Source organism: Corythoichthys intestinalis, chromosome 15 (assembly GCF_030265065.1).
Source record: "Corythoichthys intestinalis isolate RoL2023-P3 chromosome 15, ASM3026506v1, whole genome shotgun sequence".
In the NCBI taxonomy this organism is placed as follows: domain Eukaryota; kingdom Metazoa; phylum Chordata; class Actinopteri; order Syngnathiformes; family Syngnathidae; genus Corythoichthys; species Corythoichthys intestinalis.
The window spans coordinates 10023904-10044550 of record NC_080409.1 but is presented as its reverse complement, the minus strand read 5'-3'; the positions used below and the strand labels follow the sequence as shown (position 1 = coordinate 10044550).

The 20647-nt window shown below is 39.2% G+C and overlaps 2 protein-coding genes across 3 annotated transcripts in view; both read right to left on the bottom strand.

Moving 5' to 3' along the window:
* hif1aa (hypoxia inducible factor 1 subunit alpha a) overlaps positions 1–3520 on the bottom strand; it is a 47914-nt gene extending 44394 nt beyond the window's left edge. The window contains exons 1-2 of one of the 2 annotated variants that reach the window (XM_057858853.1): positions 3196–3520; positions 556–774 (exon numbers count right to left, since the gene is read on the bottom strand). In XM_057858853.1, coding sequence (XP_057714836.1) covers positions 556–614 — 59 coding nt within the window. In that variant the 5' untranslated portion in view covers positions 615–774; positions 3196–3520. The remainder of the gene's footprint in view (positions 1–555; positions 775–3195) is intronic. The other variant, XM_057858854.1, reaches the window with a different exon arrangement.
* Positions 3521–7388: 3868 nt separating this feature from the next.
* prkcha (protein kinase C, eta, a) overlaps positions 7389–20647 on the bottom strand; it is a 95343-nt gene continuing 82084 nt past the window's right edge. The window contains exon 14 of the mRNA XM_057859572.1: positions 7389–20640. Coding sequence (XP_057715555.1) covers positions 20491–20640 — 150 coding nt within the window. The 3' untranslated portion in view covers positions 7389–20490. The remainder of the gene's footprint in view (positions 20641–20647) is intronic.

Sequence of the window (20647 nt, the reverse complement as noted above, 5' to 3'; positions counted from 1 at the left end):
ATAATAAAAAAAAAAACCAAATGCCATTGTTGTGGTATTGAAAAAAAGAAACTAAGATGAACCAGTATTAAATCGTTTTCCTATATGATGATGACAGTCAACCTGTATCACTCAGTTCGATTTTGTTTTAGGAGAGAAGTAAAATAAGACGTGGTTGCACAAATGTGCACAACCTGTGAAATTAATTGATGTGGCTTATGTTCAGACAGGACAAATCATAATCAAACTCATGTTGAATTGGAGCCAGCGCAAACAACCCCTACCAAAAAGTATGGAATCACCAGTCTCGGACAAGCACTTGCTCAGACATTTTATCATGTAGAACCAACTCAGATAAAAAAAGCTTGAAAAAATAATGAATTAGCTCAAAAGTGCAACTCTTTAGCATTCAGAAACACTAAAAGAAATGAATACAAAACATTGTGGTGGTCAGGAAATGTTAATTTTATGGAGCATGTGCAGGGACATATGTATGGAATCACTCCATTCTGAGGAAAAAATATGGAATCATGAGAAACAAAGAAATAACAATCAAAACATCTCTAGTAGCATCACCTCTGGCTTTTATGACAGCTTGTAGTCTCTGAGGCATGGACTTGATGAGTATTCTTCATCAATTTGGTGCAAACTCTGTTTGATTGCAGCTATCACCTTGTCCAATGCAGATTCTTGACTCTTGACACCTTGTTCAATGCAGATTCTTGAAACATGACAAGGTGATGATGCTGGAACTTGGTCTGGTGCTGTTCCAGTGAGATTTACAAAGATGACTGCCTGAAGAAGACATCAAAATTCCCTCAGTCCTTGATGATATGGGGCTGAATGTCAGGCAAAGGCGCTGGGGAGATGGCTTCAATAAATGCCTGAGTTTACATTGAAATTTTAGACAGCTTTCTTATCCCTTCAATTGAAAATATGTTTATCATTTTCCAAGATGACAATGCATCATGCCACAGAGCTAAAACTGTTAAAGCATTCCTTGGATAAATACTCATCCAGTAAATGTCATAGCCTGCAAATAGCCCAGATCTCAACCCTATTGATAACCTGTGGTGGAAATTGAAAAAATGTTCCACAACAAGGCTCTGACCTGCAAGGATGATCTGGCAACTGCAATCAAAGAGAGTTGGCACCAAATTGATGAAGAATACTCATCAAGTCCATGCCTCAGAGACTGCAAGCTGTCATAAAAGCCAGAGGTGGTGCTACTAAATACTAGAGATGTGTTTTGATTGTAATTTCTTTGTTTGTTTCTCATGATTCCATATTTTTTTCCTCAGAATGGAGTGATTCCATATATATTTCCCTGCACTTCGCTGCACATTTACTGACCACCACAATGTTTTTTATTCATTTCTTTTAGTGTTTTTGATAACATTTTTTGGTAAAGAGTTGCACTTTTGAACTAGTTCATTATTTTTTCAAGCTTTTTATCAGAGTTTGTTCTACATGATAAAGTGTCTGAGTGAGTGCTCGTCCGAGACTGGTGATTCCATACTTTTTGTTAATAGTAAAAAGTATGGGTTTAGTTTTTTGCACTGTCACTGTTGTGCCATGTTGTTGTGATTTGATGTATTCTTTTGTAACACCAATGAGATAGCTCTGATGCTTTGGAAGTACTCTGCAGTCTATAACTACAAAAATGTCAGGAAAATAAGACTACCTGAGGTTAATAAAAGCAAAATATTTATCATCCAAGTGAGCTCTCCATGTGGCACTACTTATACATCATCAATGGCATTGGAATAGCGGTGGGTAGACTTTTTATAGCCACTGGAGTTAGTTAAATACACAAAGGATTATTAGACGAGTAGTTTGACCTTCACTAGGGACAACGTGCCAAATTTCAAATTTGCAGCAGTATGTTTTGCTAAAAGGGACAAAATCAAGAAAAACAACTAAGTCACTTCTGGCTTTCCTGTGTCAGGGGTCAATTCGACATGTAAATGGAAAGCACACTAAAACTACTACTACAACACTTCAATTGGATTGTCAATAAAACAACATGAACACAAAGCAGCAAGCAAGTCAAATGCAATATTAGCATCGGCATCATGTTGACTGCTTGGTTTTCAGCTTGTCCCTATTATTAATGAATTCACACTTACACTCTAATACCTACAGGTGGGTAGTAGTAACATTACTTTTACTCCATTACATTCACTTGAGTAACTGAGAAAAATGTACTTCTAAGAGTAGTTTTACTAAGCCATACATTTTACTTTTACTAGAGTAGATTTGTGAAGAAGAAATGCTACTCTGCTACTTTGGACAAAATGAGAGTCGTTTTTTTTTTCCCTCGCATTTTTCCTTTCTAATCCACTTATTAAATTTTGGGGCAAATGATGCTTCATTTCTGTAGATTATTTTTTTCCTTTGCCGGATTTTTTTTTTTTTTTTTGTATTTCTTTGGTTTAATCTGATTATGTAATAGGTTATAGACTATAGTACAGTATAGTAACAATTCATATTGACAACTTTGTGCTGAGCAGATAAAAACGTTTTTAAAAATTAAAAACAAACATCGTATGCAGTTACTCACAATGTTACTCACGACTTGAGTATTCTTTTCACCAAATACTTTTTTACTTGTCCTTCAGCACAATTTCCTTGATGACTACTTTGACTACAGTAATATTATTTTGAAGTAACGCTACTCATACTTGAGTCAAATTTTTGGCGACTCTACCCAGCTCGGATAATTTACCACGACGAATACATAATGTTACCAGACGAAAACTTGTACATTTTTAATAAGCACCGCTCCGCAGCAATACTCGATAAGGGCCATCAAACGCTACAACGTCAAACCCAAACAACAGCTATTACAATGATACAACGTGTCACCAGAACTAGTGAGTCTCACCGACTGACCAAACGCGCCCCAAAAATAACACTTAAATGTAATTTAGAATTAAACTCTTAAGTATTAAACCAGACAACGCGTTAATTTTGAAAACAAAGTATCAAGGACCAACAAAGAAGCGTCAGAAGCTCGCTGTATAAACACTGGAGGCATAGCTAGCCAAGTTAGCCATTAGCTATCAAACACATTAGGACGCCGTTCAATTCAACGAAGCACCATTCATACCAAACCCTCAAATTCACTTCAAACCATCGCGATAGCTCTAATGTTAAAAACCCCGGGCGCGTATTTTGTCAAGAAGCCGACTAGCACTATATAGCCAACGTTACCTTTTCTTTTCAGGTACAATCCCTGTGTCCATTTCAGGACCGAAAGACCAGAGTTGAGTCGCCCGATCCGAATCAAGCAGTCTCAGCCGCCGTCGACGAATAATGCCAAATTCTCGCCGATTTGGTTTGGTAGCTCCTTAAGTGCTTTTCAGATGAGTTGCCGGCGTGCGTATCGTTTCGTCTCCGTTGCTTAGAGGCAGGCCATTCGTCCGTAGTCGGTAAACAGCGTTGCCACGCTGGAGAGCTGAAAACTGGAACTACGAGTCCGGGTTAGTATTACTCACTTCCCCCTCTGCCGCGTGGACGCGCAATCACATGCTCGACTCAATGCCTCGTGGACGCGTACACTATACCAGGGGCGGATTCAGGGTTGGACGGGGGGGCAACTGCCACCCCTGAAGATAGGCTTGCCACTCCAATAGACCCTACTCACATGACGTCACAACCACGCCCCCGCGCCATATTGTCCGTCAACTCGTCACTGTTGATGCATTACCGCTACGTAAATTCCTCCTATTATGGCGTGTTTTTCTGCTCGTTAACATTAATAATCAAAATGGTGAAGGCGTGTGTGGCGGTAGGTTGCAATAACAGAGAAGATAGACGGAAAGACTTGAAGTTCTAACGGATTCCGAGAGACCCGGAGAGGAGAGCCGAGATGGGCTGCTGCAATTCGACGAGAAAACTGGGCTCCAAACGATTACCACAGTCATTTTATATCTGGTAAGATGCATTTAATATATATTTAGAGGGTTTTGGGCTGACAACCACAATTAAGATCATTGCTAGGCTAATCGCCGACAACATACACACAGACGTTGTGAATGAACTACCTGAAAATATATAATTATAAGGGGATAATAAGACAGTTGTCATACAATAATTTACAATTTCACTATTGAGGTCAAAAGCCAAAAAATAAATTCAACTAGGGAGAATCTGGAGTAGTGCTATCGCACTTCATATTTATTACATATTATATATGTATGTAGTGAGAGTGCTATCGCTAAACCATATAAACATTAAAAGCCCTAGCTCCATTGACAAATGACATGAAATACATTAGACTTGACAGTGGATGTTAGCAAGAACAAAAGATTTTGAATTGAAAATTTCGTAACTCACCTTCCCGAGCACAAGATAGATTCCTGCCAAATTTTCGTGGACGAGGACCTGTTTCACCCAACCAGCAACGAAGTATTTATAAGCCTCCAAGCTCTTAAAGTTTTTCAAACTTTCGTGAGAATAGGCTGATTTTGTGTGGACAAGATCGTTGTAAATATCCTGGTAGCAGATGTCAGGCAGAGACGGGCGAAGACAGCGGGTCAAAAAACATTGATTTAGGCATCAAATATGGATCTGGCGAATGGATAAACTGAAGCTTTTCCACATAACGCCTTTTATGCAACGCATCCAATGAGTTTACAGCGTCAGATAACACCGGGGCTTGCATGAATTGCTCTATAAATTGCACGACTAATTGAAACCATTGAGAATAGGGCTAAAAAATGACGGACAATATGGTGGCCGGATACAGCGACACGTCATTTTGTGACGTAGGTGAGTAGGGTCTATTGCCACATCAGTCGCCACTGATAAAAACTTAAATTTGATATTTACTGCCATCAATTAAAGTGCAGACGACAGGATAAAAAAAAAGTCTTAAATAGCATTATTATGTGAATTAGAATCATATTTTGAGACGATTCGACTATATTCAACAATTTGGCAAATGGCAGACCCTAAAGCTTATTGTGTGTAAGGGAGCAGTCGAGTGGACTCACTAAATGAAGCATTGAATAAAGCCAAGCATTTTTCTACTACTTTCTACGACAACTAATATATATATATATATAAAATGTTTTTTTTGGGGGGGGGGCAAACCTCTTAAACTATTGAAATGCAACGAAAACTGTTTTACCACAGTTATTTATATAACATACAAAAACTGATTTTTATTAAAAAATTAATTTTTCCAATGATTTGCTTTTTCTTTTTTTTTTAATAATTAAGCTATAAGTAACATATATTAAGAAAAATAAGTACAAATGACTTATATTATGCAGAGTTAGGCTTAGGCTGGGGAAAATTATCGAAAGGGTTGTGTTCGAACAGATCCAAACTTTTATGATGCAAAACAATCTTTTTAACTCATTTCAGTCTGGATTTCGGCCACAACACAGCACCGAGACCGTGCTTATCAAAGTCCTAAATGATATTCGTTGGAATACCGATGCAGGCAAATCATCTGTTCTGCTACTATTGGATCTCAGCGCCGCATTTGACACGGTTGATCACAACATAATACTCAGCAGATTGGAACAGTGGGTAGGGCTTACTGACACTATTCTTCAGTGGTTCACATCCTATTTACATGATAGAGATTTCTTTGTGTCAATCGGAAACTATCAGTCAGAACGAACCAAATTCACGTGTGGAGTCCCTCAAGGGTCAATTCTTGGACCACTCTTATTTAACATCTATATGTTTCCGTTAGCTCAGATAATGGAACAGTATGACATCTTCTATCACGCCTATGCAGATTACACACAACTGTACATTTCTGTGTCCCCACATGATTATAGTCCCTTAGTCTCCCTGAGTAAATGCATTCATCAAATCAATGAATGGATGTGCCAGAATTTTCTCCAGTTAAATGTGGAGAAGACAGAGGTGATCATTTTTGGGCCAAAAAAGGAAAGGTCAAAGATAAGCAGCCAACTTAGCACAATGTCACTTACAGCTACAAATCAAGTCAGAAACCTTGGCGTATGTATTGACTCAGACCTAAAATTTGATAGCCATCTAAAGTCAGTCACTAAATCCGCTTATTACCACCTAAAAAATATAACCAGAATTAAGGGGCTACTGACTCAACAAGACATTTGCCCTCATATTTTCGGAATCAAAGCACCATGTACCGGAACAGCATTCCGGCCCTGAATCTTATACCGGAACAGCATTCCCGCCCTGAATCTTATACCGGAACTGCATTCTGGCCCTGAATCTTATACCGGAACTGCGTTCCTGACCATTCTGGCCCACTTTCACCCCTGTATATACACATATATGGCGGAAAACACAGACAAGACTGAAAAAGCAGTTTCTGCTCTTGCACTCCTCTTTAAAAGAAACTGCTGTAAGTTTAAGCCAAAACAACTGTTGTGTTTGATAGAACAATATGTCTATATGCTGCCATAGCAGATTCATGGCGCATTAAGCCCCCGAACTATTTTTAATTTGTCAGTGTTACCCTGGAAAACCCCTGTCTAAAGACGTGCTCTCACCTCCAGATAGAGTTTTGCAGTTTAAAAAAACTTTTTTTTTAAATGCCCTCCTGTTCAAAATTTTTTTTGCCCCAGAAAATTGAGATTTTAAGCTTTCCAATTATGTATCCGACATGCATATCGGACAATTTTGAAATTTGGCCAAATTGGGGGTCTCAGAGCAGAACTTCAAGTCACCTGAGTGTTTTCCGCCATAATATATATATATATATATATATATATATATATATATATATTAGGGCTGTCAAAATTATCGCGTTAACGCGCGGTAATTAATTTTTTAAATTAATCACGTTAAAATATTTGACGCAATTAACGCACATGTCCCGCTCAGACAGTATTCTGCCTTTTGGTAAGTTTTACAGCAAGGCTTTTTGTACTGTCTAACAGCGAACTCTTGTGGTCGCTTTGCGACATGGTTTATTGTCTTCTTGCCAGTTCAATATGGCTGTACGACGTCTCGGGCTGACGCCTACGTTGTAATGTTGTGCTTATATGATCCTTGGACAAGATTTGTCCGTAAGTATGGTTGTTGTAAAGAATGTACATATTATGTTAGTAAGCGAAATGTTATATTTTTTGTATGAGACGCTTTTTGTTTATGTTTAGTGCAGTGCTTCTCAATTATTTTCTGTTACGCCCCCCCAAGGAAGACGTAAATGTTTCGCGCCCCCCCCAACTCTCTGCCACCACTGTAAATAGTATCATTCGTCTATATTACTATTATAAGTACGCCTCAGCCTAACATTGTGTCCTTTTTTTTCTATTAAAGAAAAAAAGTAACATAGATCAACTTATAATAAAGTATAACTTTTTTAACATTGTGTTGCTTGTAACAGAAAAGACTTAACGTGCATCAATTTGCCTGAAGTTAAAAAAAAAAAAAAAAAAAAAAAAAAAGTCACATCCAAACTGTAAAAATACATTCAAGGTACATTTTTGACCATTTGATACTGAAAAATAAAATGTAATAAAATCAGTAAATAATAACAAATTCAAATTGATTAGAAACATTTACTCTTCAGGACAACGTGCCAAAACATTTGACCGAAAAACAAAACTGAATAGAAGGGGGGAAAAAAAGTCTTTGGACAGAAGGAAAGTTTTTATTTTCGCTGATTCACCACAGTGCTCACTGGTTTACTGATATAACACTGACAAAGCGGGACGATTGTGACAATTGGCAATATTCGGCACATTTTCGCTGAAAAACAATCAAGCGGCTTATCAATGAGATTGAGGTCGAATGTCTTTAAGTGGCGTCTTAACTGATTTGGCTTCTCCGCTATAATCATTTTTAGACTCAGTAAACAGTGGTCTTTCCTCATTTCCCACTATATTAAAAGTCAAAGGCAAACGGCCCGAAAAAAGCGCATTCTCGGCGGCCGAGGTAGAACCGTAGGTGAGGGCGGTGGTCGTGACGATCCCAAGCCGAAAACGGCACTTCTCGGCCGGACACGTGAGAACCGAAGAAGACAGTGGGTCGCTGCGTGAGTCCAGCTCTGCATGAGTCTCTTCCGTGTGCTCTTGCTTACTTCAAAAATACTGCACGCACTTTGAAAATGAGAGCGCCACTGCCACCCACGGAGTGGATGTGCAAGTACACTTTATTCTAGTACGGCAAAAAAAATAAAAAAAATAAAAGCATGTTCCCCGAGGTCACTCGCGCCCCCCCTGGCATCGCTCTGCGCCCCCCTGGGGGGGCGCGCCCCACCATTTGAGAAGTACTGGTTTAGTGAACCTGTATAGCGTCTAAGCTAACGTTGTTGCTAATGCAATGCTTGTGTACATTTTTTTGTAGTTTTACGACGGTCTAAAGAGGACAATGGTTTGAGGCCATTTTATTAATAAATCAGATGAAAAAGGAAGAAGTCTGATTATTAAGGCGTCGTTCACTAGCTGTCTAGCTTTGGAAAAAGTAGACGCTTCGGAGTGAGGACAGCACTGACAGATTTAAATGACAGAGTGAAATGCCCACTACAGTCCTTATATACCGTATGTTGAATGTATGTATTCATCTTGTGTCTTATCTTTCCATTCCAACAATTTATTTTACAGAATATACACAATACGCGATACAAGGCTCACGATAACGATGATCTCACAATTTGGCAATATAACAATTATTGATACGTGAGTCAGGAAATCATTCTACGATAGTTTACAATTAATAAACAGAAAAACAAGCAGTTTTCATTATTTTGGTGTAAATTGAATTGAGTTTATCGTGAGTAGACATCCAATTCATTTGAACATGTTTGCTCTTTTATTAAACTTTCACATTCAGTTGTTAAGAATAATCTGTGTCTGTGATATCATCAATTGCTTTACATATGCATTTTTAAACGGGCACTTTTAAGCCAACGCATTACTAGGACTCTCAAGAACAACTAGCACAGGCATTTTACTATTCTGCCAATCATATAGTGAGAATAACGGAACGTCACTGTCAAGCACAGGCCCCCGAGTAGTTTGTGCAACCCGAGCGGATTGTGTACCTACAGCGTCAATGGTGTATGGTGGCCATCAAGTTAACACAGACACTGTTTAGTTGAAGATTCTGGTAGCAACCTGTTGGTCCTTTTTATTTATTTATTTTTTAAATTTTAACAGACACACCTTTTGAAAACGTTATATCAATAACCTTTTGTGATACAAAGCATCACGATATTTGACCATTTCGATATTTTGTCACACCCCTAGAGCAAAGCGCTTCTTGTAGATTGGTTAATTTCTAAAGTTTTGTTAGAAATACATTTCATTTCCTCATTAAAAGAAAAGCAAAGAACGTCACGAAAAGCTTTTCTTGACGGGAATTTGTTTTTGCGAACCAATACGCCATACTGTGGCTTCAAGTGGATTGGTCACCTTCTGATGGCGAGCCAATCAAGGGAAAGAGGTGGAAGCTGCAGACGTAACCTTGAAGCAATTATCTGCTTGAATACTTGCGGCGGAATGTTCATTTGACGAGAAGTGTGACGAAAAGAGCCATCGTCCAATCAGCAGCCGTGTGTGTTTTTTTAAGGTTCCTCTCATGAAACATGTCTCGATTGGATCTTTTCCTCGATTGATATGTGAAATACTTTGTTGAGGATATATGGAACAATCAATCTGGCCTGCCGGGTTAGCTGCTAGCCCTTAAAGTCCAAATGAATTGGACATCTACTACCGTCAACGACAGCCAATGAGTTCATGCATTTAGTTCATTTTATATTGGTTGCAACTATATATTGGAACTAAGCTTTCTTGTAAACCTCGTTATTGCTACTCTCCCCAAAAATGGACTCCTCTGCCAATTTCATGGTTCGATAGAGCTTCAGCTGCCATCTCATTCCCATTAAATCATTTTTAGAATTTGCTGAATGTGACCTTTTCTCCCACGAGTTTACTATTGATGCAAGAACTACAAAAACAGCAAAATGATGATTGCAAAGTGTTTTCCCTCCGCTGTCTGCTTTTTTGGGGTAATGCATGTGGGACCGTCCTGATTCAATCAGGCAGCACAGACAGACACTGCTGGCAGCCATTAGTTAGTCTCGGTAATGAAATTACAACTCCCATTTCTACATTACCTAAGGAAAACTGCCAAAGTGGACTGAATGAATGGCAAAACAAAACTTAAGGTCATTTAATCTTGTTTCATTCTTTCAGTTTACCATCATGGATGCAACACAATGTCCTGAATATCAGTATGCTGTAGAGCAGCGGTGTCAAATGTTGTTTGTCCAATCCGCCCCACTGGGTTGTTCTGCCTCTAAAGCAGGCTCATTCATACAGTACATAGAAAATAACATGCTTTTATTTTGACATCGCCGCCGTAAAACAGTTGATTTGTGTGATCGAGTGTGTGCACTACTGCACTTGGCTCGCTTTCGTGTCCCCAGTTACATTTGATGATGGATTTGGACGTCGAGCACCGTCAATGGCACAAAATGATTTAACATGGACTTTGCTCGAAGAAAAAAACATTAACTGACCAAGAAATGCCCCACAATCAACAATAAGTGACCCCGAAATCCACCACAATTAATCAGAAGTGACCCACAAATTAACCAAAATCAACAGGGAGTAACCCCATTTAAACAATAATAGATGCAGAAATGCCTACGAAACACAAAGTGACCCCAAAATTCACAAAAATATTTACAAGGAACCCACAAATGCACCAAAATAAACAGTAAGTAACCCAAAATAAAAAGTAATTGACCCAGAAATGTCCCCCAAACAGTAAATGACCCTAACCCTAAATGCAACAAAATTAATGGAAGTGAGCTGTAAATGCCCATAAATCAACAGTAAATGACCCCAAATGCACAAAAATACAGGGGCCCGTATATGCCCCATAATTAACAGCAAGTGCCCCAAAATCAACAGGACGCAACACAAAATAAACAAAGTGACCCACAAATACCCTAAAATCAACAGTAAATGACCCCTGAAGGCACCAAGATTAACAGGGACCCGTATATACCCCAAAATCAATAGGAAGTGATTCAAAATCAACAGAAGGTAATGCAAAATAAACAGCAAGTGAACCAGAAATACCCCAAAATCAACAGTAACTAATCCCCCAAATTACCCAAATGCACCAAAATCAATCAGAAATGACCCAAAAATCACATGTATATTCACAGTTTACTGTATCTGTGCATTGCAGTAATAAATGACAAGAGTGTCACATTTTGGTTTAAAAAAGACCAAAACTTATGTTTCGCCGGCCAAGGAGATTTCACCTCGTGTGTCCGTGTGATTTTGCCAGCCTATAGGGTATCTCGTGTGCCCAGCACGCCGGTAGGTTCATCGCTGTACTTTAATCCAAACATGCTCGAAAACAACCATAATGGGTCGCGCCAACAGCCAGACGGGTTCATGCTCGTCACGCTTCCTCAACGTGTCTCATTTTGGCCATTAAACCCCAAATAAAACTGGTTTGGAAAAATAAACGTGTTAGATTGCTCGTTACTGAAAGAAAGTAATTAGATTGCAGTAACGCGTTACTGACAACACTGCTTGTCTGTATATGTGGGAATTGATTTGCACACCTCACAGTAAACCTCGTTTTTTGTGAAATCATAGCTGAGCCAATTCTAGTGGTGTCGCGACTGGGGCTGAAACTTTCTCTTTCATATTGGATTTCGCTTTCTTGAGTGGTCTTTGTCGACCCCTGCGTAAACAATGGTATGAAAAAGTATCTGAACCTTTTGGAATTTTTCACATTTCTGCATAAAATCGCCATCAAATGTGATCTGATCTTTGTCAAAATCACACAGATGAAAAAAGTATCTGCTTTAAGTAAAACCACCCAAACATTTATAGGTTTTCATATTTTAATTAGGACAGTATGCAAACAATGACGAAAGGGGGAAAAAATAAGTCAGTGAACCATTACATTTAATATTTTGTGGCGCCCCCTTTGGCAGCAATCACTTTAACCAGACGCTTCCTGTAGCTGCAGATCAATCTGGCACATCGATCAAGACTAATCTTGACCCATTCTTCTCTACAAAACTGCTGTAGTTCAGTCAGTTTCCTGGGATGCCTGGTGTGAATCGCTGTCTTTAGGTCATGCCACAGCATCTCAATGGGGTTCAAGTCTGGACTTTGACTTGGCCACTCCAGAATGTGTATTTTGTTCTTCTGAAACCATTCTGAAGTTGATTTACTTATGTCTTTTGGATCCTTGTCATGATGCAGCATCCATCCTATTAATAGCTTCACCTGTCTGACAGACGGCCTCAGGTCTTCCTGCAAAACATCCTGATGTACTTTTGAATTCATTCTTCTATTAATGATTGCAAGTTGTCCAGGCCCTGAGGCAGCAAAACAGCCCCAAATCCTGATGCTCTCTCCACCATGCTTCACGGTGGCGATGAGGTGTTGATGTTGGTGAGCTGTTCCATTTTTCCTCCACACATGACATTGTGTGTTACTCCCAAACAATTCAACTTTGGTTTCGGTAGTCCACAAAATATTTTGCCAAAACTTGTGTGGAGTGTCTGAGGGCCTTTTTGCAAACATTAAACAGGCAACAATGTTTTTTTTTTTTTAGACAGCAGTGGCTGTCCTCCATGGAGTTCTCCCATGAACACCATTCTTGGCCATAGTTTTACATATAGTTGATGTGTGCACAGAGATATTGGACTGTTCCTGTGATTTCTGTAAGTCTTTAGCAGACACTCTGATTTTTTTTTTTTTTGCGCTGAACTCTTGGCGTCATATTTGGTGGATGGCCACTTTTTGGGAGAGAAGCGACAGTGCCAAACTCTCTCCATTTGTAGACAAGTTGTCTGACTGTCGACTGATGAACATCCAGACTTTTAGAGATGGTTTTGAATCCTTTCCCAGCTTTATACAAATCAACAATCCTTGATCGCAGGTCTCCAGACAGCTCTTTTGATTGAGCCATCATGCACATCAGACAATGCTTCTCATCAAGACAATTCTTACCAGGTGTGTGTTTTATAGTGGGCAGGGAAGCTTTAAACCACTCATCAGTGATTGGGCACACACCGGACTTAAAATGTTTGATAAAAATTGGTTTCAATTGCTCTTTAAGTCTCCTTGGGCAGAGGTTTCACTTACTTACCCCCCGCCATTGTTTGCACACTATCCTCATTAAAATATAAAAACCTATAAATGTTTGGGTGGTTTTAGTTAAAGCAGACACTGTTTTTACATCTGTGTGATTTTGACAAAGATCAGATCACATTTGATGGTGATTTTATGCAGAAATGTCAGACATTCCAAAAGGTTCAGATATTTAGCATACATAGCATGCTTTCTATTCTATTAAATGTGCTCATGTGTTCACAATTTCACTCCACTGGCAAAAAGCTGGTAAAATATTTGGACAAAGCCACACAATGACCACATAGTAGGGGGCCAAAGAGATAAACAGATGCAGGCTTCTTCCTTCAACCAAACAGGAAGTACAGTTATGCTTTTAAAGGGCAGGCAATCCAGGTTGTTTTGTCCACCACTGAACAAGAAAGACCTCCTTTCTTTCTTGTTTAAAAGATTGTTTTTGTATTGACAGCTTCTGCTTTCAAGCGCCACACAAAAAGATCATTCACCTCTCTCGTCTACTTGTATTCTTCAATCGGGACGACAATGACGCAGTACGGTTTCCTGTTTATTTTTCAGCCGTTCCCACTAAACTCAGCAGATGTTTAGCGTTTTGCTTTTGGCTCGGAATGCGCAGAAATGTTTAACCTCGTTCTGACAGAAGTATTGCTTCAGAATTGTCTGATTTACAGGTTTGGAATAAGAGCCTACAGTGTGCTCCACGACTTTGACTGGGTGCCAGATCTTTTTTTTTTTTTTTTTTTTTTTTTCTGCTTCAGGATGAAAACCAAGAAAGTGTTAGGAGCTGCAACTGTAATACAACACAAAATACTGTACATCAGTGTTGTTTTCGTCAATGATGACGATAACCGAAATATTTCGTCAATGAACAATTTTTTTCATGACATTCACAAGACAATAACAAGCTAAAAACGTGTCTTGGGAAACTAAAACATAACGAGACAAATGCCAGTTTTCGTATGACGACATGAAAATGAGATGAAAATGCGCCATAGTTTCTTCCACATGTTTACAATATGTGACATTTTTATGTGTAATTAGCCTACATCGTCGCAGTGTCTGGTTGTGTCAGTCGTGACGTGCTGCGCCCTCCCATGCCCAGATCACCTGTGCAGTCTCTTTTCCAAGCTTGCTTGTTTTGAAACACATGGTAAATTTGTGTTCTTATCTTGGTAAGAGAGAAAATGAAATGTTGCTTTAGCCTTTAAAGGTCTGTGCTAAGTGATCATAACACATCAGTGTTGTTTTTGGCAGCCCTTTTAATTTTTGTATTAGTCTTTTGTACGAAAATACTTATTAGTCATATTTTAGTCATTTCTAAAATGTTTTTGTCTTCGTCTAGTTTTACTCAACGAAATCTCATAGAAATTTTGTCTAGTTTTAGTTGACAATTACTCATTGTTAACCTATTACTTATATGTTTTTGTCTGTAAAATTCAACAGTTTTAGTCAGAAAATAAATAAAGGTTTCTAACAATTTTGAATGAACACAGACAGATGAGCACATAATAATACATATATATTATTTTATAAATACTACCTGCACGGTTTCTTTTGCTTTTAACCAAGAATCGAGACTGTTTTACGTCCATATCTATGAATAATTCAGAGATTTAAGCATTTATTCACAAGAATTTCAATGTAAAAAGTGCTTTGTTGTAGTAAGGTGGCGCCACAGTGAACTTAAAGAGGAGCCGCACATTCGCCATATTTACGTAACATAAATGCAAAATAAAAAAAGGGCTATTCTATTCTATAAAAAGTTGTGATTGTATATAGAATTTATTAGTAATCTATTTATATATTTAACTGATTCTGCATGCTTTCTTCAAGTATTAAGTTTCTGTGAAAATTGAGTAATTTATTAGCTGTTGAAAATATGCAGCAAATAAAACAAAAATAAGTTGGTATTTTGGGCAAAAACCTATCTGTTAAATATAGCTATTGATACTGAAAATATAGGTGATTATCTCTGCATTTAGTGATTTTTGTGCATCTAGTGTAAAATCTGAGACTTTTATAGCCGTTTTGTGTTATATAGAAAATAATTAATTGGTATTTTATAATGGAACAACTTTGAAATTTTTTTTTTTGATGCCACTGTTCATGGAGACTCATATATGGCTAAAGTAGGTGCCTGTTTTGGTTTTAGGTCGGTAGCAACTTTGGTTTTGAAAATATTTGAATTTGAAGTTTTTGAAAATAGGCCCTCTACAGATCGGCCCCGTTTCCCATGTCATGTCAATAGGTTATGAAGTCTATTGTTACAAGTTAGTTTAGTGTGTGATGGTCACTCAACACAGACCTTTAAAGGCTAAAGCAACATGCCATAGCCAAGATGAGAAAGTAAAATTTATCAAGCAGCACCTGACACGTGTTTCACAAAAGGAGCCTGGAATAGGCACACGCCTTGTGTGGGTCGGGGGGATGCGCTGCACGTCACATGAGTGACATGACCAAACACTGCTAAAATGCGTGCTAACTACACATACAGTAAGAAAATATTACTCATTGTGAACTTATGACGGAAACTGGTGAATTTTGTCGTCTCGTCAGATGACAACTGGCATCCATCTTGTTATGTTTTAGTCTCCGAAGACACATTTTAGAAAAGATCTCTGTGTTGTGTGATGACACGTGATCACTTTGCATGCCAAGCAGCTATCGCTATTGGCCTGCTCCAGACCAATGAGAGCGGGCCAATAGCTGCTCTTAACCAATGCCGGGTCAGCTTTTTCAAATGTAGGAAAAACAAACTGCCAGAGTAAAATGTCATCGGTAGAGTACAATAACTGCATGCAAGATTTGCGGCCTTAAAGTTTGGAGAAGTGGAGTTAAATCGGCCAGTTTCAATACCTCGAAGCTGATAAAACATTTAAAGACAAAATGTGAATGAACACAAAGAGTTTGAGGCTGTAACAACAGGACTGCTATCCAGAGGAAGGGGGCTGGACTGGAGCAACAATCTCTGGTCAGTTCACTAAGTCTACTTCACTTTTATTGTCTTTTACTGAAAGAAATGCCGCAGTAATTTGAGACCCGTTTCCAAAATAGGGTTGCCACCTTTCAGAAATAATAATAAGGGACGCAGCGTCTCCGGTCGTCTGTGTGGCTGTCGCGTGTTTAGTGGGGCTCACGCGCGGCTGGATGTGATTGAGCGCGCTCGGGTGGGGGGGCCCCGGTGCCAGGATTGGCGATGGGGCGGCGTAGGGTCGGTTGCGGATGGGCTTACACTCACAAGTGAAGGGAATAGGTACCGTTTTCGCACACACCATATAATTGTTTGCATTAGTCTAGCCCATTCATCTAACTATAGTTTAGGCAGACTTCACTCCATGCCCTTGAACACAGTAAAGTGAATCACCTTATCGGGGCTCATGAAGGGGAAAAGAAAAATGGTACCATTTCTCGTAAGCAACGTCTAACTGTTTGCATTACTCTAACACACGTAATATAATTAATCAGGGAATAGTATAATTTCTCATATTTACTGTAGGACTGTACTACTCTAACACACCTAATAAAAAATAAGTAGCACTCCATAGTTTAATGAAAAGAATCAGAATAGATACACAACACCATCTTATCACAGAAGCCCAAGGTGTGCGACACGAGCAAGATTGACGCACCAACTATCGCAGTAAGTTCTCCTGGACACAACAAGAACAAAGAGTAGCGCGCTTTGTCCTAAAACAAGTAGAGCAAGCCTGGATAACAAAGTTGATAGCTGGCGCTTGGGACGTCAAGACCAGCGTCAGTCGCTGTGGCAACCATGTCCCATCCACGGACAACCTAACCGCCCAAAACTGGCCACAGAGGGATGGTCCCGAAACAACACTCAGCCACACCTTCGGCCCGGCCTACTCCACCACGGAATTAAAAAACACTGGACACTGAGATAACACAGATTTTGCTGCTCGTAGACTTTTCTATGTAGACTTGTTTTGGATTTAACATTGTTCTTCCGTCGTCTGTTTTTGCCTTGTTTTTTGACCATTGTCGACGAATAAATTGTCAACCTGCTTTCGGTGAGTCTTATTCAAACTTTTAGAACATGGAGTCAGTACAAAGGGTTAATATAAGAGGTGAACACACGGAATTTCCGCCCTCCCGGTTGGCACACTCCTGCGTGTGGCTTGGCCGGGGGGGCGAATTCCAACACAAGGGATCACGATTACTGGTTTTAAAATTACAGAGCTGATTTGTGTACACTCGACCCCTTTCAATCACTTAGCTTATACCCTCCTTCCCTTCTTTCCCTGGTCAACAGGCCCCCCACATGGTGTCAACCAGAAATACATCACGCTGACGATAGCACCAACATATTTATAGTTAGTGTAGGCGTTCAATGTATTTCTTGTTTTTTTCTTTTCTTGTTTCTTTTTTTCTGTACCCCCCATAAACCCTTCCTGTTCGCTGCTTTGATATAATAAACGAGGTATGTTGAATGATCACATTGGGGGTATGTCATACTCTCAATGTGAAAGTAGACTTCCATTCTTCGTGTCAAAAAAGCTGGACAGGTTAAAAAAAGAAATAAGGGACGCTTCCCTCCCGCTCAAAGCCGTACAGGCAGGCAACGAAAAAAAAGGGCATCCCCAAACTCCTAAAATGCAAAGAAATGTATCTCTTTATGTATATTCTGTATTGGTTCAATACGGAACAATTCCTTATTTCAAAGGATGGGTGGCAAGCCTATTCAAAAGTGCTGTAGAAGTAAGCTAACCTAAGTGGCTAAGTGTATGTTGCTGCTGGTGCACAGAGAGAAAAGCTAATAGAGAGACAAGCATGCTGTGGCCAATTATTATTTATAATTTCATGAAAGTTGTTCATTCACTGTTTGGCCTTTGAGAGCCAAAACTCTAGGTTTAAAAAAAGTTTTTTTCAGTTCATTCATTGTATTTTTACTTTCTCACTGTTGGGCTGGTATTATACAGGCTTTAATTTCACGAATTTAGCACTATTTTGGCCTTTGAGAGCCAAAGGTTTATTTAACTATTGTCACCCATACCAGCTATGCAATAAAAATAACTACTGAATTCACTTTGTATGTATATATGCATATGTGTAGAAATTTCAAATGAAGTGGTATCGGTATGGTATCAGCCGATACTGCACAGCCAGGTATCGGGGCCAAAAAATTGTATCGGTGCAACACTAGTTTTTAGGTCATATTCGTGATGTCATTGCCATGAAAAAATTGCTTGTTGACGGAATATTATTTAAATTTCAAACAAAGTGGTATTGGTATGTCATTGGCTGATACTGCACAGCCAGTTATCGGTACTTGGGCCAAAAAAATGGTATCTGTGCAACACTAGTTTTTAGGTCGTCAACATGATGTCATTGTCATGAAAAAATTGTTGACGAAATATTATTTAAATTTCAAACGAAGTGGTATCTGTATGGTATCGGCCGACACTGCACAACCAGATATCGGTATAAGGGCCAAAAAAATGGTATCGGTGCAACACTAGTTTTTAGGTCGTCATCGTGATGTCATCGTCATGAAAAAATTGTTTGTTGACGAAATAATATATAAATTTCAAACGAAGTGGTGTCTTTATGGTATCGGCCGATACTGCAAAGCCAGGTATTGGGGCCAAAAAATGGTATCATTTCAACACTAGTTTTTAGCTCGTCATCGTGACGTCATTGTCATGAAAAAATTGTTGACGAAATATTTCCGTTATCATCATCGTTGACGATAACAAAGCTGCACCTAACCGAAGGAACATTAGTTGCCATGCGTCCCACTTCAAAAGGATTGGACGTCTACTAGCGATAAACTCATTTCAATTCACAACAAAGAAATGATAAAAAAAACAGTTTTCTGTTTATTAGTTGTATCGTAGTATATCGTAGATTTCCTGACCCATGTATCAATAATTGTTATCGCAAATTGTATCGTATCGTGAGGTACCAAGAGGTTCCCACCCCTAGTAATTCTGTAGTTGCAAAATACAACTGGTATGAATCCTTGGTGAGCAGACAACTACCGCTAAGTGTTGTAATTTTAAAAAGTTCCAATGTCAGTCACCGTGAATCACCAGTGCTTTTACCCCAATTGAAATCTTGCATCATCCTCAATACGCACAATAGAATTTGAATCAGTTTGAAAGGGGGGGTGGGGGGGACTGTGACGGTCTTAATCTCCCTTCAACAACATGTGGTTTCATATTTTTATTGAGTACAGTGCTCAAAAGATAATATAAGATTTTAATTTTATTTACCTAGCGGGAGTGGCATTTTCCAGAGTGGTGTGTCATGGGAAAGAAATTCCACACTTTCAGCTCTCTGGGAAATGCTACCAGCCCTTGAAGAATGGATTTTCTGAACCATGTTTATTAATTCGTGCAAATGACGGCAACAGACGTCTAATCCAGGGGTGCCAAACTCAAGCTGGCAACATTCATTGCAATTAGATCTCATTTTTTGGCCAAATAAATTAACTCTTAACAGCCATTCCTCCCAGTCTAAATGAATTGGACATTTCTCATTGTCAATGGTAGGCAATGAGTTAACTTTGTGTCACTTCCTTTTTATGTTAGGGTACTTTTATGAGTCACTCCCTGTAAATTTTGGAACATTTTCTGTTGATTTTGGGGTATTTATTCATTACTGTTTATTTTGGGTTACTTCCTGTTGATTTTGGGGCATTTACAGGCACCTGTTAATTTGGGTGCATTTAGGGTTCACTTACTGTTGGTTTTGGTGCATTTACAGGCACCTGGTAATTTTGGTGCATCTAGGGTTCACTAACTGTTACTGTACCCCAAAATGACACGGAAGCGACCCAAAATGAATTCTTTGGCTTTCAGTAACAACGATAGATGCCCAATTAACTTAAAACTAGGAGGACTGGCTGTGAATGCTCCTATTTCAGCACCGTTGACGCCAGTAAATTAACTTGATTGCACTTTATTTGACAGTGGCATCATAAGACCGTCATAAAGTGTTAATGTTAACTTATTTGCCGAAAAATAAACTGGTCTGGCCAGCGTGAGATATAATTGCCATGAGTGTGGCCGGCAAACCAAAATGAGTTTGAGACCCCAGGCAGATCAACCGTTTCATACTTCAGGTGTAATCCATTTCACCCAGTTTAAATGAATTGGATGTTTACTTCCGTCACCGTCATTGAAACATGTTCGCCGCGAACCCTCGTCGACGACGACGTCTATCACCGTCAAAGACAGCAAATGAGTTTAGTATGTTAATCGAAAAACGAGCTCTATCAACAGAGATGAAAATGCATACATATAAAATAAAATTAAAAAATACAGTATATGTACAAGTCCATCACGCTTGTATTGTAGTCCAAACAAAAATGCCATTTGACTGACCCCGTTCTCATGTCTGCGGGGAATGTAACGGAGTCACGCCGTACGACCGAGAGTCGTCTCAAAGATCGGGTGACCTTTTAGTTCTCCAGCATCTGGGGTGACGTGTATGAAAAGTCTTCAAACTCATCTTGATTGATGGCAGAGATGTGGGGTTCGTCGATGGGCGTGAGGGTAGGTTCCTCTCTCGTAAAGTCCGAATCAAAGTTGTTTACGTCCTCTGGCATTTTCTGCAAA